A 24,537-nucleotide genomic window follows, 5' to 3' on the forward strand; every position below is an offset into this window, starting at 1 on the left:
TGATATACAAACATACTGACATGATATACAAACATACTGACATGATATACAAACATACTGACATGGACACATCCTCGGCCCAGTAGGAGCCTCAGTGACTCCGCCTCCTCAGACCGTTATATCTCAAGCCCTGCAGGACCTTCTAACAATGAATTATTCATTATTGTTATTATTGATTTTATTCTTATTATTGCTCTTCTTAGTATTATTATTATTATATATTTGTATATGATTAATGGTCATTCTTATCCTTTTCTCTACCCTTATACACACACACACACACACACACACACACACACACACACACATTAATACACACAAAGAAGCTTGCCATATTTTTACTTCAGTAATTATTCAATTTATGTCACAGTAACTGCAAGATGTTAATATTAAAATGAATATGACTATTTTATTATTTTATCCTTGGTTTATTAGGTTTGTAAATATATACCTCTTTCCTTTCCTGTGTCTATCATTGTTGTTCCTGTAAAGTTAATAATAATAATAATGGCATGCTGTAGAATGAGTTTTGCTTTTCCTGAATGCTGCAGGAGAAGCTTCCACTCTCTTCTCAAACAGGCACACTGGACCATAATGGAGAACATTAATATGTCTCATGCATTACTGCAGTCAAACACTGGAAATTGTATCGGCAAGATTACAGTGTAGGAAGAACTCTGTTTCTGCTTTTTGTGACGCAAGTGGATGAATCACTTGAGAAGCCTCTTAGTATCAACTCCAAGGCAACAGAATCATGTTCTGCAGCGTCACCACAGTCTGAAAAGCTTCTTTTTGTTTGACTGAAGTACCTGATATTTATACTAAAGCACCTGTTTGACATGTCAGTACCTCTAATTTGAATTCTATAGTTTACTTTTGGCTGTCAGGTTTCCCATCTATTTCACCATCACCTATATTTATATAGCAGCCTGTGAGTGTCCACGTGTAATGCTTTTATTTAGTCTACCTCACAATGTTATCAGTTTGTTTTATATTTGAATATTTACACATTTTCTACGTTTCTCTGTGAAGTAAATGTTATATATTTTTTAATTTGCTGTCTGCTTCGAATAAACGGATGCATCTTGAGATTCACAGCATCTATAATCAGCAGAGGACTACTGTACTTGTTTAATATGGTCATGGTCTCCAGAGGATTGTTCATAATGTTTCCGTTTCGGTCACGTTTACGTTTACAGCCCAGAATCATGACATTGTTTTCAGGGGTATTCTTCTATGTGCAGCACACGACACCATCTGTCTTTAGAACCTCGGTTCCAATAAGGAACAACTTTAAATGGAAGAACAACAGAGGAGAGATTGTACTGATGTATTCTGTGCATAGTGTCTCATGTACAGACAGAAGTATTAGTAGTACAATTACAGTATGGACATCAAGCATGTTCCAGGTGCCTTCAGGTTCTGGACCAAAAAAACCGTTGAAAGAGAGCAGATTAAAGATCATCCTATTATCACAAGCTGCTCTATCCTGTGCTGTTGTTTGGATCAGAACATGTGATCGTGAAACAAAGAATTAATAAAAAGCACATACTAACTCAACTTTCTCCGAAAATATATATATTCAACACTGAATATCTTAACTTACTGAGGAAATACTCAGTATTTTTCATTTGTTGAGTACTTAATTCACACAGGAGTATATAAAAACAACGTTACTTCAGGTAGACTATATCTTCATCACATTACCAGAAAACATGCTATTTTGTGATAAACATCGTTATCGCGATATAGAATTAGTGATTCATATATATTGACAACACATGATGCATGAACACGTATATGAACAAACACAGCAACCTTCAGGAGGACACATGAATGCTGTGATGCTCCCCAGAGGATGAACTCTTATTATCTGGGCACCTTCATTTCCTTTAGTGCCACCATCAGCAAAACATGTCAATCAATAAAATACTTCATTTATTTAGATTTATTCTATTATTAATAATGATGGTAATTATGTATTGCTGTTTGTTTGACAATAATGTATATCCTTTAACAACAACAACAACGTATATTTATTGCCAATACAGCTCAATGCATTGAATTGGGAGGGAGAGAGCCAGAGAGAGAGAGAGCCAGAGGGAGGGGGGGAGAGGGAGGGAGGTAGAGAGACCCTGGCGGACAGCAGCAGAGAGGGAGGTTGGACCGGGAACAATAGAGGGAGACGAAGCCAGCCCCTGAAACACCAAACAAACCGAGAGGGCGACAGAAAGAAAGCAGCCCGGCGAGGGGGGGATGGAGGGAGAGAGAGGTAAACGGAGAACATGTGAGGAATAAGAAACAAGACGCGAGGATTTTATTTTTTCCCCTTGGACCGGAGGGGGCTTTATTCCTGCCTTTCCTTTTGTCGGTGGATTGTATTGAACCGGATTCCGGTATGAACCCTGCAGAAGCGGCCGAGGAGGCGCCCAGCGACCCCGACACTGATGCCTTCTACAAAACAGGTAGGACGGACGAGCGGCTGCAAAACACGGCACACAATGAGAAACAATGTGCCACAAAAAAACAACAGAAAGAAGACGGAAGGAAAGCCACGATGAGAGAGAGAGTGGGTGAATGTCACCGGGAGAGAGAGGAGGCACCAAGCCGAGTGAGCAGCACCAGCAGAAATGTGCAGATAACCACCGGGAGTCTGGTGTGTGTGAGCTCTGCTGCTGTGTGCGAAGCCTCGGTCTAATTCACCCCAAAACACCACGACAAAACGCGCTCATGTGTGATGCTATTTGATGTTCTACATGCATTTACAGTGTGCTTGTGTGTGTGTGTGTGTGTGTGTGTGTGCGCGTGCAATACTGTGTGAGCTCGTGTGTCCGATGCTCTCTACAAAAGAAAGAGGAATCATGGAGGCATCAGATCAGCTCATGGAAGTCTGTCTGATATGCGACTAAATCACGATCTGCTGTATGGAGAGCTTTAATAAGCAAGCTGTGTGTGTGTACGTCTGTTTGTGTCATTGTGAGGGTAGGTGTGTGTGTGTGTGTGTGTGTGTGTGTGTGTGTCATACACTGATGCATTTAGATAAAAAGCAGCTGTTGACAGTTCTGATTTCCATTTCATCTAAAATGGTCAAAAGGTGAGAGACAGTGTGTGTGTATATGGATGTGTGAATGATATAATGAGTGTGTGTGTGTGTGACACTTCTCCAGAGCGTAATGGCTCAACACACAGCTGGCATCATTGATTAATCTCCTGGTCAATCAAGTCCTCAAACTGCTGATTCTGTCAGACCAACAATCCAAAAATCTGTGTTCTGCAGTGATAATGAAACGCAGATGAGAGCCGCCAGCGCTGTGCTAGAAGCTGAAACCAGATTATGTTTGACTTGTTGTGTTTTTTTTTTTTTTCATAATTTCTGCAACAATTAGCGGATTAATCAATTAGTATGGACAGCAGAGCATTCATCAGCAGCTACTCTGAGAAATGATTTAATTGTTTTAAAATGATTCATCATACAACACCACCAACTATTCTCTGGTTCCAGCTACTTGAACATGCTTCTCTTTGTCATATGACATTAGAAATTCAATATTTTTGGTGTTTTTTTTGTCAGTTGATCAGACAAAAAATTGTGCCGAGTGAAGGCATGAGAAAGTGTCTTAAGTGCATTCTCTCTAGTGTCCACCAGGGGGCGACTCCTCTGGTTGTATAGAAGTCTATGGGAAAATGACTCTACTTCTCTCTTGATTTATTACCTCAGTAAACATTGTAAACATGAGTTTATGGTCTCAATCTCTAGTTTCAAGTCTTCTTCAATACAGCATGATGTTCATTTAGTACATTATGGTCCATTTAGAGTCAAACAGACCATAAAGCAGGGGATGCTTTAGGGGCGGGGCTACACGGTGATTGACAGGTCTCTACCAGAGACTTAAACAGCGACTTCAAAACATCAGTCCACAAACCAATGATGTTACGATGTCTACAATAAAGGACGTAAACACAGTGATGTGATGTTCAATCAGGGTTATGTGAATTGAAGTTGTATTTCTGTGTGTGTGTGTGTGTGTGTGTGTGTGTGTGTGTGTGACAGAGAGAGGGACAGAAATGTGTAAGAATTATATCAAAATATGTTTTTATCAGTTTAGGACACACACACACACAGTGCTGGAGGGGGACACACCCTCACTCTGTCTCTGTCAGTGTAATTCAGTACAATAACTTTATCATGAACAGTCCTGCCAAGGTGCTTTATTAAATAAAAACACACACACACACTCTGTGAGACAGTGTGTGTATTGTATAAAGTAACAGGGCTCCATGTGTGATCTCCTCCTCTTTGGTTTTCTTCCCATAATATTAGATGACTGTCTGTTGGAACAGTTCCAGCGAATGGACATGGAAATCTACTGGTTGACTCATCAGGACAAACAATGAGGACAGTGTGCTGAGAGGAAAAAAACTAGTGTTATTCATTGAAATCTGGTCAAAAGGTGCGACGACTGTCGGAGGGAAGTGAAGTGTGAGTCCAGGAGAGAGATGATGGAAGAAACCAACCAGTTATCAAGTGGGACGCTGGTGCAGCTGACGGCGAGCTGACGTCCTGCTGCATTAAGTGTAGTGTTGCGTCTCCGCTTCTGATTCTCAACATGATAGAACTGATGCTGCGTTTGAGACAACTCGGACGTTTGAATTTTCCCCAACTGGAAATTTCCAGCTTCCGACCTTTTAAGCGTTCGAGATGCACGACCCTAAAACGTAAAGGAAAAAGGTTGTTTAACATAACCAGCTATCTAATCTCATATTTTTACATTAATAATATCCAGAACAGGTTTTTACTATCTGATAGTATGCATTATTTGAATTAAGCATCAGCAAATATACTCACTGTTGCGTCTTAGTTGATGGTTAACCATATAAAATACGCGCTTCCACTGTGACGTCAGACTACTGCTTCTCGGTGAAGTCGGGGGAGATAGGTTTGACTCGAGTTCACAGGTAGGAGCTTCCGCCTTTGAGTGGCGTTTCATTGTAGTCTTTTTAGTAGGAGGTCAGAGTTTCAAGTTGTCTGGAAAGCGGCACGAGTCTGACATCTTCTAAAGCCTCTGAGCCTCATGGGTAGTGTAGTTTTTATGTAGTGTCATGCAGCATTTCAAACTGAGGCAAAAAACATGATTTGTCAGAAAGGCAAATCACAAAACTTGTTTTTTAGTGTGAACAATATAGAGTTTCATTGCAGGGCTTCAACTAACAATTTTCACGAGTGTATGCACGTAAATACCATCAGTAATCAGTAAAGGCTTCATAAACGTGTTTCGTCTCATATCTGTAGAACTGATAATGTCTCCAACATTACTGAGATGTGCACGTATGACTTGCTTTAATCTGTGTTGTTTGCTTTGAGACAGAGGACACTTTGAGAAAGTGATCCACATACCAGAGTGACATTAGATGCTTTTTGTCCACAATAGAACAAAGCAAAGCTACCGGCACACATTCAAATGCACCGCTGTGTCTGAACAGCTGTGAGGGAGAAGCGGAGAGGAATCTGTCTCCATCGGCCGAACGTCGACTTCGACTTCAGCACAGAGGAAATTAGAGATGGCGCCGCACCGCTTCTTCATTTCCAAGAGCAATCCCAACTTATTGAGTATCTGCCAATACTGATACTTGTCTGATACGACGCCCGGCTGTTAATCAGCAGCTTGCGTGTTCCTGACATTGTCTCTTTTTTAGTAATTTGCCATTCATTGAACATCCCCTCCGCTGCTGCCATAATGGATTCCTCCTCGTGGAGCGCTGCTTTTCTGCAAAGCTGAATTCAGTCTACCAGCGTGCTGTCAGACTTAGTAATGACATACGTGGGAGCCTGATGCTGGTGCCTCTTGCTTTAGTGTTCAATCAAATTTCTGATATTGACAATTAACATCACATTACACACTTTTCATTCTGCTGTTGTGCTCTTTATTCTTTTTCCAGTTATTAAATTATTAACCAGGCGTCAACTTCCGGTTCGGGAAAGTGAAGCTAATAAATAAAGCTGCATTCTCTCTAATGTCCAGCAGGGGGCGACTCCTCTGGTTGTATAGAAGTCTATGAGAAAATGACTCTACTTCTCTCTTGATTTATTACCTCAGTAAACATTGTAAACATGAGTTTATGGTCTCAATCTCTAGTTTCAAGTCTTCTTCAATACAGCATGATGTTCATTTAGTACATTATGGTCCATTTAGAGTCAAACAGACCATAAAGCAGGGGATGCTTTAGGGGCGGGGCTAGCTTGGGTTTGTCTCAGAGTTCATGACAGTTAACTGTAACATTTCAGTTGCATAAAAATGTCTTGATCAGCATTCAGTTGTACTTCGCTCCACCCTCTCGAGTCACTTCTGCTTGGAAAAAACAAGATGGCACTGGCCAAAAACGAAATTGGCGACGGCCAGAATGATGGATTCAAGGCTTTAAAATGGTAGTCCTCAAATCACTTTGACTATTTCCACTTCTCTTATACAGTCTATTATGTCAACTAAACCTGGTAACACGTTTTGAAACCTACACTCCCCACACATATTTCCACCAATACACAGTTTCTTTTCTCAGTAAGGAGAGCTTTGAACATTGAATGAGTGAACTCAAAACATTGAACCATGCAAGTTTAAATGCTGCAATCTGTGCTATAAAGGCGAAGAAATGGCAAAAAAAAAGAACTGAATTTGTAAGAAATGGCGGATGGAGAGGCACTGTCAACAAGGACTGAAAGAGCAGGAGGAGAGAGATCTTCAGAAGAGGGAGGTCAACTGCTGCTGAGCTGCCGGCTCTGCACTGAAACACGATCGACTGGATTATTAAATCATTCTTGCTTGCAGCACGTCATTCGGCCCCTTTTTCAAATTAGTAGTCTTTGGGCTCACACATGCTACATCAAAAGCACCGATTCCAGCTATAAAAATTTAAATAATCTTGATGTAACGATGGTCAATGACTGTTTGTCAGAGGACAAAGAGCTGTGTATTGGCAATAATCTGGTGATAGAATACATATCATTATACAGCAATGAATTCATATTGTTTTGATATCAGGATTTGAGACTAGTGATGTAATGATACTGGTCTTTTCCTGGTTTTAAAGGCTGCATTACAGTAAAGTGATAGAATTGTTGGATCAGACTGTTCTAGCTGTTCTATTATTTGCCTTTAACCACTTTATAAACATTCTAGCCACATTACTGATGATGGTTTATCCAAAAAGTCAATGTGTGAACATTTTGTAGAAGCACCAATAGTCATCCCTACAATATCATCGCAATAAAGACCTTTGACAGAATGAACAGCTGTCTGGTCTTTGCATGTAAAATCTTGTGATGCTCAAGTGTATCTATATTTTCTTACACCCCTACTTCAACTCCACCGATGGTATGATTTTATCTATTGACTAAACTTCAGCGTAATGATCTCCCAGCCTCCGCAGACTGGTGGCTGATGGTATAATGTTAAGGTCTTCGTAGATTTACCACCATTTATATACAAGCTTGAAAGCTCCAATCACATGTATTTTTCTTGTGTTTATCTTATTTATTCCGTTTTGATTGAGGTTTCTCTTTCCCTGCTCATGGCTGAGGAAGTTAGTGTGTTTAGAAAAAGTCATACTTGAATTTTGTATGGTGGTAGCACTGAGAGAAGACAAAAACATGAAATAGAAATTAGACAGAATTCTCACATTCTATAAAGAAAGCAACAGCGGAGAAATAAAAATATTAACAAAAGGAAGAAAAGGCGTCGCAACACACACGCACAGGAAAGCGGCTGCTCAATGTTATGCTAATCATCGGTTTATAAATAGGATCCTAAATCATCAGGCGGAAACAGGAAGTGACAAACGTGCAATCAGAGAGCAGTGTCTGAGTGTTCATCAGACAGCTGACGCCAGCTGTCTGTCAATAGCTGCTGCCGTTGCTACGCTACATCGTTAAAACTCCATTTTCTCACTTCGTTAGAGTAACAGACAAGCTGGAGTTAGAGACGTCCTTCTGGTCTTTGTCGCGTTAGAAACAGGTGACGCATAGCAGAGCCTTACACGGGCATGCTGGGACGTTACGACCATGTGGCGTCATGGCTGAAGGCTGAGGACGGTGTCCAAGTGTGGAAACCAGATTCGTGCTGAATGCTGATTCGTTTAAAATCCAGTCACTTTTCTCTTAAAATACAAATATTTAAAAAAATCTTTTGTGCTTTTCTTCATACCGTTACCGTTTGGCATGAATAGCTGCGTCGTCTCGTGAGATTGAATCTCAAGTGTGTGTTCTTCATATTCCAGCTGTGAGGAGTTGAAGCACACACTCACTGTGTGCATGAGCAGGTAATTAGAGTTAATTGTCTCAGCTAATCTGCTGAGAGCCGTGAGTTAATGTCTGTTCGCCATGGAGAGGTTTGGTGAAGACAAAAGATGGCGGCTTCAGCTGCAGCTTCAACGTGGAGGTTGCACTTCATGCCCTCTTGTCACCAGGTGTGGAAAGGTGTTGAAGTGGGCATAGTTTAAATCTTTCTCTCTTTTTATTTCATTCTTCACAACTACTTGGTCACTTTTCATCTGTAAAGCCGAGTGGAACATCATGAAAGCCTTTGAGGAGAGACTGTCCACCAGTGTGTGCAGTTCTCATTAGTACAGCGTACAGGGTTGGAAGTACCTCTACCAGTACCTTTTTAAAGTGATGCCGATACCAAGAGGGTACTTAATTTGATGCACCATGTGAATGGAAGCTGTCTGTGTGTCCCTCTTGCTTGCTAATTGCTGCCTCGCTGCAGAAGAAGAAGTGGACATAGTTCTCGTGGCGTCACTCATTAGATTGTGGACTGCGGTTCTTGAGTTCGGAATTTCTGGCTGTCGCCATCTTGTTTTCTTCTTGCGACCAGTGAATAAAAAGTAACTGTATTCAGACTGCTGAGGAGTGACGTAGAGACGGCGTATACGGCTCTGGTCAATCACAGTATGCCCCGCCCTAAAGCATCCCCTGCTTTATGGTCTGTTTGACTCTAAATGGACCATAATGTACTAAATGAACATCATGCTGTATTGAAGAAGACTTGAAACTAGAGATTGAGACCATAAACTCATGTTTACATTGTTTACTGAGGTAATAAATCAAGAGAGAAGTAGAGTCATAGACTTCTATACAACCAGAGGAGTCGCCCCCTGATGAGCACTAGAGAGAATGCAGGTTTTAAGGCACTTCGGCATTAGCTTCACTTTTCAGAACCGGAGGTTGCCGCCTGTCCCCCGACCAACGGTGGCAGGTCTGCCTTGTTGTGGAAGATCTGATACCAGTGACCCTCTTTCCTCCCAGATTTAATATCTGTATATATCGCATTGCTCGGAAGTTATTGGAATCTTTCACACAAGGTAACGTGATGCCAGGGATGGCTCTCGCACTAAAAACCGAGTCAGCAGCTTTCTGTGACTGGATGACTCCAACTGATACGAGAAACAATGACTCTTAGAATGACAATGACGTGGATGCAGTTACATCTGGCGGATTTTCAGTCTGACAAATTAGGTCCGTATCGATGCCGATAACAATCTGCCGAATCAGATCTGGTGCATCCCTAGTTAGACGGGTTTTGTTTGAAGTATTATTTCACCGTGAGAACAAACATGTAGCCTTGAAACAGTCTGCATTTCTACTGTCACAGGTTTTCTTCTGAAGGGACGACTTGAAATAATGAATGCTCACAGTTTACATTACAGATACTGTTGTGTGTGTGTTAAGGACATCTAAGAATGACTCTGGCTTACATGGATAAGCGCATGTGTGTATTTGAGACTTTACATGGATGAATGAACAGTAATCCATTGATTCACTCTGATTCTCACACACACACACACACACACTGCTTCGTCCAGGCTTAGAGACAGATTAACCTGCCATATGAGTACTGGAATTCAGCGACAGGGAGAGTTTGGATGGATTGTAATTATGATGTGTGATTTTGTTTAGTAGGGTTTTGTAGTACTTATCCCGCCTCCCAGCTAGCTGTAGTTTGGACTTTTGTCATTAATTACTGAGTTTATGCATTGGGATTAAAGCTAATGGTAAAGGCTGTTGTTTAAATAGAGCTTAATGAGATCAGTAACACTACTTGGACTAATCCTCTAGTATCGCAAGCAGTTACAATGACACCTCCGATCATTTGCTGCCATGAATACATATTAACGGACATTACAGTCAAATTAACTGAGCGACTTCTTCTCTCACTGTGCAGCAGGTGAGCTTCGTTAACACACTAATAAATCAAGTGAGAAGTAGGGTCATTACAATCAGACTTCTTTTTGCAACCAGAGGAGTCGCCCCCTGCTGGTCAGTAGAGAGAATGAACAATTTTTAAAACACTTCAGCGTTGGCTTCACTTTTCAGAACTAAAGGTTGCCGCCCGGTTATAATCTAGCACAGCTACATTACCCACAATGCAAGTCAATGGCTCAATCGGAGACTGGGTTGTGTTAGGCTACCAGCAGCTAATGTAGCCTCGAGCATCGCTAGCCTCAATCAGAGAGCGAGCTACAGAGTTCTGGTAAGCTAACTTCTTTTTAAACTCCACACACACAGATTGTTTTGTAGTCTTCAGCTCCAACTGGTGCTCAATTTATCAGACTTAACGGAGCTCTCTCTGGAGTCAAAAAAAAGCTTTTATGCAACTGTTTTGATTTATGCAGTAGTACTCCCCAACATCTGTAAACAGGCTTGTAATTGTAGATTCAGTGGACTTCCCAGTTAACCGTGCACATCTGGCCCTCTGCAGAATGTAATGCTGAACTGTAATGGCATTCTTCAGCTCATGTCCCAACTCCCATCTACTAATAATCTGCTAAAAATCCAGAACCTATCATACCGAGCCAGCAGAAGTCTGTTGCAACTGAAATTGGTTCAAGACAAACCCCTGATCTCAGCTATATACTGCATTATGTTCATCAGGCCTTTAGGAGCGTTGCTAAATTGTGCATAGTTTTTAGTGTTGAAATGTTTCCAGAAAACGTTTTTGTTGGAGAAAAGAAACGTTTCTTTCTTTAACTTTTTTTATTATTGCTCATCGGGGCCTTTTTCCCATTTGCCATGGAGTCAAAGGGAAATGATCATGTCATGCTTTCAGTTCACAGCAGGGACATACCGGTACCATCCGGGAATATCATGTCATTAAAATGTAATTTCTTCAAGCAGCTTTGGGACGGAGCTAATCCCCCTCACTTGTATGATCTGTCATTTTGACAGTTAATGCAGCTGGTGCACAGAATCCACACGGGCTTTGTCGGGACTGTCGATATAGTTTTGAGCTTGATTAGAGCATTGCTCCTGTCTTTCATTACTGGTGATAAGATGAAGCCAATCCAGCAGAGTGGGAAATGTAGAAATACAACTCCTGGGCTCGACGTCAAGGAGTGGAAACATGCACATCATAAACCTTTGTATATGCGAGTAGATTTATAACCAGCTTTCTTTATCTTCCATGCGGACGTCATATCGTGCAAATAAAAAAACGCTCAGACTCATAACCAGCACATGTAAATATAGCCTACTTGGTCTCAGTGACAACTACGTCCATTCTTAAGATATTTTACATTCCAGACTTTGATCTTCAACATTCAAGATGAACTTTATTGCCATTCTATTCACAGCAGAATGAAATGATGTCGCACCTAGCTCATGATTGTAATAAAACATGCAAAAAAGAGTAAAACTAAAAAGTTAAATGTGTAAATATACATAGGATAAAATTGCATATGTAGGTTAATATTGCACATAAGAGTTTCAGTTGCACGTATAGGTTAAAATGTACACATTGCATGAACAGGATAATGTTGCGTATATGAGATGAAATGGCTCATCACAGTAGTACCAGACTGGCTGGTACTCTTCCTGTCTGAGGCGTTGCAGTTCCCATATTGGATAGAGATGCGACTGGTCAATACACTCTCAATTGTCCCTCTGTAGAATGCGGTAAGTGATGGGGGAGATGAGCTCTCTTCATCCTTAGCAGGAAGTGCAGGAGCTGCTGGGCTCTTGTAGTGAGTGAGTGTGATCTGGACGGTTCCATCGGCGTAACAATGTCTTTCGTTTGGTTGACGTTCAGGTGTTTCACCAGTCCACTCGTTGTTCCACGTCCTCCATCTTAGTATTGTTCTACATTTTGGGTTGTACCCCCAAAACGTTGCTTTTGATAAAAGTGTTTATCTACTTTATATTTGCAAAGTTGCAGCTTTTTGGTCTTTTGTAATAAGAATGGAGCTTTACTGAAATTTCATACAGTACGCCAGCAGTTTAAATTGATTAACTTTTACTGTAAGAATTACGGCCAAGAAGTGGGGGTGTCCTGTTCCTTTAAATGAGGCCTCAGTCCTGAGTCATGGTGAGGAAACGTGGAGGGAGGAGCTTCACATCTATTATTGAAGAGAGTGTGTTTGTGTGTGTGTGAGATGGAGAGAGATAGAGAGGGTCTCCCCCCCGCTGTCATCAGGAACAATAAGATGCTGACGAGAGGGAGAGAGAGAGAGAGAGAGAGAGATTCCCTCCCTCCATCTCTCCCTCTCTTTGTCTCCCACCCAGTGTCAAGAACAGCGGCAGATGGGTGCGAAGAATGAAGTGTGTATATATGTGGGATGTTGGGGTGACAGACGGGAACAGAGAGAGAGAGAGAGAGGCAGCTTAAGTGGATTAGCCCTTATTACCCACCAGGGGACAAACGAGAGAGAGAGAGAGTGTTAAATAGATAAATACAAAGAAAAGGATTTCCTCTCATCCTCCTTCTCCCTTTGTCTCCTCCCTCCCTAAAAGCTTTCTCTTTGGACAGCTGCAGCCATATGGTGCGTGTGCGTTAGTGTAATGAGCATCCGTTTTGACTATAATCGATCACGAAGACATTTTACAGACATGTATGCGAGTGTGTGTGTGTGTGTGTGTGTGTTACCGGCTGATTAGTGGTGCTCGCTAATAGATCTTGATGTTATTAACTACTGCGGGCAGGTGTTTGCCTTTGTCTTTGTGTGTGTGTGCGTGTGTGTGTGCGTGTGTGTGACAGACAGGAAGCTCTTATCCTGATTGACAGAGCTGTTAAAAGCCACAGATAGTCAGACTGTTAAGCAAAATGGGAATAAAGAATTTAATTTTGCTGTGATTCAAAATGTACTTTCAAGACTTGTATATCAAATTAAGTTTATTTTATTTCTGGGACCATAAATTATAAAATTATCTCAGAGGGCTTTGCAATCTGCACAATGATAATCAGAAAATAAATATGAAAAAAAAAGACAACACACTGACAAACTACATTGAAATATATAAGTCACTCTCTCCCCACATGGATCAGTGCGTGCCTTGGTGGACATTTTAAAATCAATGCAGAGAGCCTGGCTCCGTCCTGCCGGGTTGTTTTTATTCCCTTTGGCTGATCCAACCTTCTTCAGACTGACTTTGAGCTGAGCTGTGTTACAGATCTGCTGAGTTCACGAAACGCCATAAAACCAAAGGGATCATAAAAGTGGAGGCTGTCCTGTCCTAACAGGTGCAACAAAACGATCCTGTCTGGCTCCATCCTCTTTTCCCAGATCAGCATTTTCTGACGGTAGTAAGTAAAAAAAAAAAAAAAAAAAAGAAATGCAGCGAAGCCCAGAAACCTACAGCATCTTAATCTGCGGTCTCTGTAGAAACCAGATCGTTTTTGTTGTTGTGGGCGAATCTCCAAACCCCCTGAAGCAGTGTGGACACATGCTGAGCTGCAGCTGAGTCACCACTTGTTTCATATTTTTGTTGGACTGGCTTGCTGCACTCCAGCAGTCCGTCAACAACACCAAATATATGACTGTGTGTTTGCAGCTGCTGCATCTGTTTAATGTGAACACTGCAGGTGTACCAGAGTCCTGTAGCCGGGTTCATTCACAAACAAAGTCAAAGTGAAACAGGCACAACTGAATAAAACGAATATTTGTTTGCAATTTTTAAGAATTGGGCCAGGTAAACGGAGGACATTTATGAATGGATACTGGTCGGGTTGTGGGTTTGATAGAGTTTTTAGATCTTTAGTTCATTTGTTTTGCTTTTAATCAGTTTGTTAGTTAGCAAACTTGTTCTGTTTTACTATTGGTTTGCTTTCTTCTTCTTGGTTTATTCAAGCGAGCCAAAATGCAGCATTCAAAGCCACAAGAACGTTCCCTCAACGGATTGGAGAGACAAAGAAAAAGGTCCTGTTATCTGTTTAAACATGAAGAAAGAAGAGCACTTTGTTGCCAGTCCAGGTCAGACCATGATTCATTCTGCGGCTAGCTGCAACTCCTAATTTCGCTCATCCACATCCCAGAATACAAAGCGCACCTAGCTATGGGAACCGTTTAGCTTAGACCGAGGCTGCTTCCTCTAAAAGGTCTTGGTGCAGTCGTTCTGGTCCACTGTGTTCAGATCAGCCAAAATAATTATACCAAGACGGAAAACGTACCAGAGTCCGATTCAACCGCACTAAACGGCTAAACTTTATCGTGTCGGGTTCACGATTGCTACTTTTTTGCAAAAATGAATCTTTTAGCACAAGTTTAAGGCTACATCCACACTAATACAACAATCTCTGTGTTTAAGCACCGTTACAGAAATAATCTCCATCCGTACTAACAAGCCTGAAAATACCACTTGACCATTCACGTACTTTATAACACTGCTGGACACGCTATTTGCTCAAATAATAGCCTCTTGTAGTAGCATTAGAAATCCATGTTGAACTAACGACTGGTAGTCGAGGCTTTTTTTCCCGGAAAGGGTCACGAGATTGGGGATCGACATGTTGTTACTGAAAAGAACCAAATGTGGTTGTCTGCATCATGGTTTTCAAAATAATCTCTGTTTCCGCCTCCGTCTCAAGTCTGTTGTTTTAGGGCTTCAAAAGCACCGGAGTAGTGTGAATGCTTGGTGTAAAACGTAACAAAAGTTATGCATTTGAAAACTGAAAGGTATAAGTGTGGATGCAGCCCAACACATTCATCATCCTTATTCCCTCTTACTTCTTATCCTATGAATTCACTTGGATTTCTTCACATGCTCTCCTGTTAACCAGTGATCATCTGAGCTGAAGGTTATTTAAATTAACAAGCCTGTTTTGTCTCTTTGCCTCCACTCCTCCACCACAAACAGTTTGGTTTTATAAGGTCTTAGAGTACGTCTATAAACTGATCTTTAGCACGTTGAACCTCATGTAGTCTTTTTCACTTGTGGAGTCTCTGCCGACTGACCTGGACCCATTGCAGGACTCCCAGGTGGCCCAGTACAAACTCCATGTGTTAGTAGAAATCCCCTCAAGGAAGAAGATGCAAGAAGCTGCGTGATTCACCTGGAGTCTCTAGCCAACCGTCCAATCAGGATAGATTTCAGTCACAGCCTGAGTGGGGCTGTCAACACACACACACACACACACACACACACACCTGACAGGGATTCCTGGGAGATAACCAGAATGCTTGACCCTGAGTAATTACTCACCACCCTTCGGTTAAGTGTGTGTGTGTGTGTGTGTGTGTGTGTGTGAAGCTCAGAGGGATGGCTCTCCAGCAGCTGGCTGAGCTGTATGTCTGTGAGCAGATCAGAATCTGACCCGTACACCATGTTATTGATTCCTTTGTCTCACGCTCTTTAAGGCAGAACAATATCACACCGACCCATTTTGTGATCATTCGCTGGTTTCAGCTTCACAGATGTGAGGCTTTGCTGCTTTTTCTCTGGTTCTGGTTTTTAATTGTAGGTTTAATTAGATTTAGATTTTAAGTGGTGAATCTACATGGGATAGTTAGTCATTTTAGTTCAGTTTGGTTCTGATTTACTGCCCTCTCCATGCCTAAACATCAGCGCTCCTCATTAGTTCACTGCAGTCAGTAATTACCCTGTTATTCTGTACTACACAGCAGTAAAACTCTTTATTGGCTGCAAGGAAACTACTGTGTGTTTACGTGTGTGTGTGTGTGTGTGTGTGTGTGTGTGTGTGTGTGTGTGTTGGGGGAAAGAGAGAGATCAAATGAGGTCAAGGAAAAAGCATGTATTCTTACTGAAATGATAATAGATACAAGTTTGAGGAGATTTCTGTGACTACTTCCGTGTAGTTTGCAGGTTAACTAACACAACAGCAGCTGTACAGCACTGTAGCTTTGGCTGGTGAAGACTGACGAGTGGTGAAATATTGTTTTCAAAATAATAGTGTGGGATAACTGTTGTTTCGGGGCCGACACCTGAAAGAGAATCCTGGTGCGTCTGTTTGGAGCTCATCAGTTGTGCTCGTTTTATTGAGCGAGACATCAGTTCCTGAGCTGCTCAGAAAGAGGCTTTTGTTCCCCTGAAATAGTTTTTCAAAATTATTAAAATCATTGGAGCTTTTCTTTGGCCACCAGATTTTATGTTTCCAAACTAAAAAGACTTTAAAATCATTGAGAATTGTGTTTTGTACAATGTTGTTGAGGGTTAGTTTTCCATCTTTTGGCTGTGAATGGTTTTATGTCGCTGTCTGACTCATTTGGTTCTGACGAGTCACCGAAAAAAAGACCCAAAAGCTCCAAACGACCAATGGTCTAACTGATGAACTGACGGATTTACGGGTTGACTGGTCCCTGACTGGTTTACTCAGTTTACCAGTTTGTTGACTCACAGTTTTTATGGATCCATGCTGTCAACAGCTGTAGCCATCAAGGACGGTGTGATGTTTCAACTTATCCTCATAGAGAAAAGTTCCTCCTCATCTTTCGTGCATTTTCCTACAAAGCACGTGTACATTTTTTGCTCGTTGCATGAATGCTGTCTTTTCAAAATAAACTACCGTCTTCACAGGAAACTCAGGTTTAGGCAACAACACTACTTCGGAAAATATCGTCATTGTTTTTCGTAGGTGTTGCTGAATGATTGTCTGTCCATAACATAAGTCAAGAATTCTTATGCTAATTATGTCAATTTCACACAAACGTATGAAAGGATAAAATGACGAAGTGATGACGTGGATGACTTCCAGCCACGAAGCGATTCATTCTAGTTTATCAAGAGTCTGTTTTGTCGTGAAGCTTCTTCACTAGCTAGTTTCCTGCCTTACTGTTTGCTCGTCCTCAGTTTAACTCCAGCCTAAAACTCTGAGGCAGATGAAGATTTAGTATGCTGTGGTTTGGCCTGAGTCAGTGGGTTTATGTGTGTGTGTGTGTCATAGATGGTTGAAAAACACTCCAGTACAACCACAAGTGGCTCTTTGCAGGAGAGTCGCACTGCAGTTGTGTGTGAATGTAAATCCTGAATTTTCTTCATTTTCAAAGTTTTGTTCATAGTTTCCATTCAGACAGAATGAATGAAGCAGCTGGGACTGATTCACGACACCATTTATTCTTTTGTGTCTTTCTTTGTCTTTTTCTCAAAGAGGTTTCTTTGTGCGATCGTTTATTTTTGATTCGTTTCTACATTTCTGTCCTTCCTCGTCTGTTCGGTCGTGTTGCTGTCTTCTGCTGGCATCTTTTCTTTCTTTGAACCCGGCACCAATTAAATTCCATTCATTCTTAAAGGAGGCTGCACACACACACACACACACACACACTGGTACAGGAACATTCGTGTCAGGCTGTAATTGAGCGAACAGAACCTGGCTTACTGAGGAGTATTAATAGAACAAAGTGAACACGAGTGGAAACATTAATCCTCAATATTCCTCAGTTCAGGGTTCAATTATCATCTGATCATCTGTGCTTTACATCCACCATCTGAGAATGTAGTCCCTCTGTTTCCTCTCCCCCTGTGATGCTCATCCAAAAGTCATTAGAGAATAAAAAACACGTCATCACAGAGACGAGATGTGGACAGAAAGGGGACAGCTTGTGTTCATCCTGCCTGCTGGCAGGTAGCGTTTGGAGATCAGTGAGTCCGGTGTGATGAGTGGCTCTAATTATCCGTGAGCCTAAACACACACACACACACACACACACACACACACACAGATCTGTGAAATCAAAGTTTGAGAAAAATCAGGATCAAAACACATAACGGTAGTTGCTTAATCGATTCAACCAAAATGTAAAAAATCAGTCGCTGAATTTATCCTTGAAATAGAAATACTCAAGTAAAGTACCTAAACACAGTACAAATGTATTTAATTATTTTCCTCCACTGCTAATAATGTAACAGTGTGTGTGATATGAGTCACAGATCACAAGTGTGTTTGTTGTTACAGTGAATGTGGCGCCTCCAAATACCTAACTGTCACCAGGCTCTTCTCACACACACACACACACGCACACACACGCACACAGAACATACACACACACACACGCATTCCATGTCTGACCACTCAAAGTTTTTCCTCTTTACAGACAGCTGCTGTCTGGAGACTGAAAGCTGATCTGGAGAGCGAGAGAGAGAGTTCCATCTGATAGCTGAAACACGTGTTCCGTGTTTTAACATTTGGTTCCCCTCCGTCTCGAGCTCGGCCTTTCCTCGAGGAAGGCACCTCTGGCTTCCTCTCGACCTCCGACCTCTCCGGTTAATCATGTTCATGTGTGTGGAAGTGTCTCAGCAGGATAAAACAAACGTGTCTGTGTGTGTGATGGATATTTCCAGGATGGTATGCAGCGGCTGGACGGCCACACAGTCCAGCGGGTTATGTTTTATGAGGAAAGCAAGACGTCGACATTTTCTTTGGTTTCCCTCTTTGTGCCCACTTTCATTTTATTTTGGTGAAAAAAATCTGCCATGGAACTTTGAATTGAATCTTTTCTTTATTTGACTAGAAGATACGACTTCCATCAAATTAAATTTCAAAATATCTATCTGCAAATATTCACAATATATCCCTGCAACAGGGAGTAAAAGCAACCACAGAAAACAGTTTAACAACCAAAAGACCAATTGTTGTATTTCAGAGATAGCTTCTGTTCCACTGCTGTTTGGTCCATAGTGTGTGTGTTTGCACAATGGGTGAAAGCTAAATCATGATATAGTGTATACCTTCCAAGCTAACTGGGTTAGCAGGTGCACCTGGCATTTTTTGGACTGAAGTACTAAGTACTTAAAAACATAAATCTTTTTCATTATTTTTAACCATTCAAACCAGTGGATCAGAATACCTGCACTGGTTTTTGTACCCTGCTTCTACTGAGAGCAGCACTGTTTGATGTCAAGCTACACTGCTAACGGATTCTGCTTGTACTCGTGTGTGTGTGTGTGTCTGTGTGTGTGTGTGTGTGTGTGTGTGTCTTGTGCTGAGTCAGCGCCCTCCAGATGGCATCTCTCCATGTGGTTGGAAGGCAGCGCAAAATGATGTCGTCACCCCTCCAAACCGAAGCTTTGATTTGATTGGTTCCTGCCGAATGAGTCAGATGGTGGCGATGGACGACATGTATTTATATATGGATACGTGTGTGCATGCAAGCGCAAGGTCTTTCTCAGTTAGTCAGTTCCTTAGTATGTGAGAATATTTTGTTTTGATGGCCTTCAGCCAACAGTGTGTGTGTGTGTGTGTGTGTGTGTGTGTGTGTGGCAGCCTTGAGTCTTTAATAGGAGGAAAAGCTCATTGTTATCACTGTGGAAACAGCAGGAAGAGTCTCACAGTCAGTTTATTATCCAGAAATGAGGATTAAGTTTAACTGGCCGTGTGGAGACACAGATATATACAGAGAGAGAGAGACGCAGACACACAGTTGTCTCTCCAATAATTGCATTTTACGTTTTTTCTTTTTTTTTTCCAGCAACTGTCATTTTATGAGAAGAAGCTTCCCTATGGAGAATACATCATCTGGTGTGTGTGTGTGTGTGTGTGTGTGTGTGGAGTGTGATGCCTGGCAAGCACTTAACTATTACAAGCTCTCTCTTTCTCTCTCTGTATGTGTGTGTGTGTGTGTGTGTGTGTGTGTGGGGTTGTGAGAGACAGAGAGTGAGAGAGCAGTGTGTGGTTTGCGTTGGAAGAGTGATTGATGTGGTTTTCCTCTGCAGGGGAAACTGGAGCCGTCCGAGGACATTAAAGAGTGTGTGGGTGTGTGTGTGTGTGTGTGTGTGTGAGAGAGAGAGAGAGAGATTCAGATAGGAAATGTATTCACCCTGAAGTGTTAAAGAATATATATGCAGGTGATACGTTAAAATAACGAGACAGGAATGAATTATTCATATTCCGCTTGATGCTTGACATTATTTGAAGACTGAAGCTGGAAAGAGTGCGCTCTGGTTTGGGGTCAGTTGCCGTTGTCGGACCGTGTGATGTTGACATGTTGATGCCAGTTCTTTTCATGAACGCTAGTTGCATTATTGGCCCGTAGTTTGATGGTTCAGTAGCACAGGCTGGCAAAAAGACCCGCGGCAGTACGTCTAAAAAGGTTAATTAGAGATAACGAGCTGCATGGGCTCTCCTCTCTATCAGCCATACATCAGCTGCTGATACCAGGAACGAGGTAGCAGGCGGTGTTATGAGCAGGTCTGCGTGAAAAATGTAAGTATGTAGGAAACACTTACATTAAGTACAAACTCTTTGAATAACAATTGGAAGCTGTTTGGAACACAACAAGCGGGAGATTAAATGTCACTTTGACGGCGTGTAGCAATTTAAAAAAAGTTATCGGCAGTTTATCCAGTTTTTTCTTTTTCTACCAAGCAGCTGCTGATCTTCTGCTTGACGTTCTACAGTTATTATTGAATGACTTGTTGCTACTTCTCTTAAATAAAGAAGAAAAAAGCACCAGGTCCAAGTTTGTCCTGCAGAATTGGGCTACTTGTAAAGTGTTGCCCAGGGTATAATGTTGGTTTTGTAGACATATTTTACATGCATATTACACAAATAATGTCCACAAATTGACTCCAGATCAGCACGTAGCATACACGCAAGGACATGGGACACGCCCGCCCACACACAAACACACACACACACACTGAGGCGTCCTCTCAACCCCCGGGGACACACGTGACACACGGTAAAGGTTGGATGTAACTCCAGTTCTATGAATCTATGTGAATGGCTCGCTCTCTATTACCAAGTAAATGAAACACTGTAAACACAGGCTGTAAATCATGATATGGCCTTATCACATCATACAACACACATTTAGCGGGTCTTGCTTACGATAGCAGGATGAATTTTTAAGAAATCCGGATATAGATTAACAACAGGTTTAAATAGAGCAAACCTTGCGCATAGTAAACACTTGTTCTGTTAAATGTGTAATTTAAGTCCTGCTGCAGTGACCCCCGTGTTTACATTACTGACTTATCTGTTGCTGCGATTGTGTTTGAATCCAAAAGCAGAAAGCGAACAGCTGATGCAACCCAATCCTGACGGTCAACACATGCTGACGCGACCGGGGCGACACGCGTCTGTTTGATCAAACCTGCGACGACGTCGTTGATTGATTTGGTGCAAACTGTTATTAACTGCTCAGCCTAAGCTTTTGGGGAATTTCAGCTTTCCACATTCATTAATCCAAGATAATGTTCTGTGTCGCTTTGAATTCTTTCAACGTGGGAGCAAAGCAACGTTAGATATGACGGGCCCCGGGCCCCTGTCCCCGGGGTACCACACGGGGTCCGGCAGCCAGGTGTCGGGGCAGCTGCTGGTATGGGTGCAGACGGCCTCACCTGTTGCCTCCTAAAGACATTTAGGCACTCGCATGACACGTGTGTGTGTGTGTGTGTGTGGGTGGGTGTGTGTGTGTGTGTGTGTGTGTGTGAGTGAGTGTGTGAGAGACGCACACACACACACTCTCACTGCAGTTTGGTTTTGCATAAAGCCGTTAAACTGTGTGTATTCGATCGTTATTCAAAAGTTATAGAGCACACCCACACACACACTCTCTGGCTCTCAGACCCAGATACATTAGTCTCATGTGACCTTTTTTGAATTTTGGCTTCAGTTGTGCCAAGCTGGGAAATGAGCCTCTCTCTTTAGATAAATGTACATCGTATTCATAGAGATTTATACTAGTAAGGTAAAAAAACAAAACCCTGACGTCTGTTGGCTGTCTGAGCATCTCAGTGTCACCTTCGCTGTCTGGCGAACAGCTTTCTCTCTGACAGGCTGACGTGAACAGAACTTTAAAACTGTCTGGCTGCTTATGTCACCCCCCCTGCATTATGTGTGTGCGTTTCAACGACGGTAGCAGTCCTTCCTGCGAGGATGTCTCATCACTCGGTTCCTGCGTGCTGCTTCTAGCCGTGTTAATGGTTCCAGCAGGAGCACATTGACATCTACACGTCTGGAAACGTTGAGCACCAGCTACGTCTCTCCGCATGTGTGTGTGTGTGTGTGTGTGTTGTGACCTTACCCCTATAGTTAGACATAGATAAAATGGATCACACACACACACACACAGTGACATCACTTCCTGACTGTGTGACCTTGACAAAAGAAACGCATGTACACAGCAGTACAGTAGTGTGGGAATATGAAATGAAATGTGTGTGTGTGTGTGTGTGTGTTTATGACGTATGAAAGTTGCATATTCCAATGTCTCACCACATCCAGGTTACCTGCCTGGACGCCGTTAATTGCCAGGTTGTCGGGGAGATCGGATGAAACCGTAGAGCAACCAGTGAGCTACATGAACGGAGCCCACGAGACAGCCGAAGACACGCACGCAAAAACTTCACAGGGACAAAACATTAGAGCAACATTTATTCCCACAACGAAATGAAAAAAACATGAACGCCCTCTGAAAGACTTCTGAGGACTTCTGTGTGTGTGTGTGTGCGTGTGTGTGTGTGAGCGGTTGGTTTGGTCAGAGTGGTTTTTGTGTAGCTTTATCTCTTTGAAATGTTGTAAGGCAGTAAATCAGTGATCACAGACACTGTGTGTTTCTGTGTGTGTGTGCTTCGGTGGGCTCGCTTGCAGAAAGTGCTGCAGTATTTCTCTTTACAGTACATTAACTTTGTGAAGTTGTATATTTTTCAGCAGTTTTTGGAGCCCATATATATATCTGTGTTATTTTGCATCTTGAGCTATAATTCTATAAACGTTTTATTATCTGAGGAAAAAGAGCCGCCTCCACACTCTGAAAAGAGCATCAGGAAGTCTGTGGATAATTCAGATTAAAGCCTGTGTGAGAAATCAAAGTTAACAGCTATGAGTTGTACAGTCACTCCTAAAAGGTCCAGGCTAACCTGTGTGTGTGTGTGTGTGTGTGTGTGTGTGTGTGTGTGTGTGTGTGTGTGCCACAGAGAGCCGATGATCCACAGTTAGTAATCAGACTGTAGACACAGATTATAATGATCTCCAGCAGGAATCGTTCACAGAATACCACATTTTGACAGCAGTGTGAACGATTTAGGGGATCTCGTTCCCCATCAAAGAGGATTTAGTCCAATCTATATAATCACAGATTGAAATGGTGCTGATGGGAAACTTTTGAACGAGTTCGACTTACATCGAGAGTAAAAGCTTTGTCTTTTGTCAAGTTATTGTTTTCACATCATGTTGTGAATGTGTATTTAAGGCCTATAATAATTATCATCAAAAGGACACAAAAGCCTGACCTTTGACAACTTCAATTTGTTGACAATTATTTAATTTCTTTAAATTTAGTTTAAGTTTTATACCAATGTTCTGTTTACATGAGACATTAAAAAGCAGATGTTGGCTTCCATGTGACGCTCAGTGACGGTGTAATAGAGTTTCCAGACATGTGACCTGCGACGGTCCGGGGTGTATGTGTTGACTGAAGCGGGCTTAATTTGAATTCATCACTTTCAAATCCTCGCTAGCATGTCAATAAGGCCAGAGACATGGTCGGTCATTCACGATTATTAGAAGTTTATCCACCGGGTGGTTTTTATTGCCGACAAGCTGCTTCGGGAAGAGCCGTTTGTTTCCGCTGGTTACCTCGCAGCGGTTGATGAGTCTGAGCATTTAAAAACCAGAGAATACTTTGGTTAAATTCCTCTTTGATGGCACTTTTACTTTCCTAGTATTTCTGTGTTTTGTTTTCTCTCGGAGGCAAAGACCAAATCATCGTGCAGTTTATTCAGTGTGTTGGCGAGCATCCTGTTACGCAGGTGCTACTCTCATGTAGCTGGAGGGTATCTTCTCGCTCACAAAGGTTTTTGGAACATTTTTGGTTGTATTGTCGACTGCAAGTTAAGCAATTAGCTTGAGTTTTTAAGAGATTGGATAGCAAGCAGCCATTGATATCCTGGCATCTTTTATTCTGACCAGACGGAGTGCGTTTTAGCAGCATGGGGAGGCTTTTTGTAGATGTTTTCAGAGAGAATGAAGAGTTTCGCGCGCTGCTTTTGCGTTGCTCAGTGACGTTTTTTCCGCTCTATGCGCCTCGTGTTTTTGCAGGAGTGCCCTGAACGCCTCAATTTGAATATAACTAGCAGAAAGGAAGCGGACGTCATTAGCTTTTTTTTTTCTCAATTATGGATACCAGGAGCTATATGACTTTACCAACCGTAGTTACCACACTGTTAAGGAGTGTACAGTTAAAGGTTTGTGTCAAGCTAACGTTAGTTCATCGGTGTACCGATCGCTAGCAGATGTCTCAAGAGAGTTTCTGGATGATGTCAGCCTCAGTGTAAGGACACACACACACACACACACACACACACACACACACACACACACA

General features: G+C 42.0%; 1 protein-coding gene across 1 annotated transcript in view; it reads left to right on the top strand.

Annotated features, from left to right (window-relative positions):
• The first annotated feature begins 2,161 nt into the window (after positions 1-2,161).
• Positions 2,162-24,537, top strand: part of LOC116397997 (kalirin-like) — a 51,197-nt gene continuing 28,821 nt past the window's right edge. The window contains exon 1 of the mRNA XM_031873951.1: positions 2,162-2,465. Within this exon, the coding sequence (XP_031729811.1) occupies positions 2,399-2,465 (67 nt within the window). The 5' untranslated portion in view covers positions 2,162-2,398. The remainder of the gene's footprint in view (positions 2,466-24,537) is intronic.

This window comes from Anarrhichthys ocellatus, unplaced genomic scaffold, assembly GCF_004355925.1.
Source record: "Anarrhichthys ocellatus isolate YVR2014 unplaced genomic scaffold, GSC_Weel_1.0 scaffold77, whole genome shotgun sequence".
NCBI lineage: Eukaryota > Metazoa > Chordata > Actinopteri > Perciformes > Anarhichadidae > Anarrhichthys > Anarrhichthys ocellatus.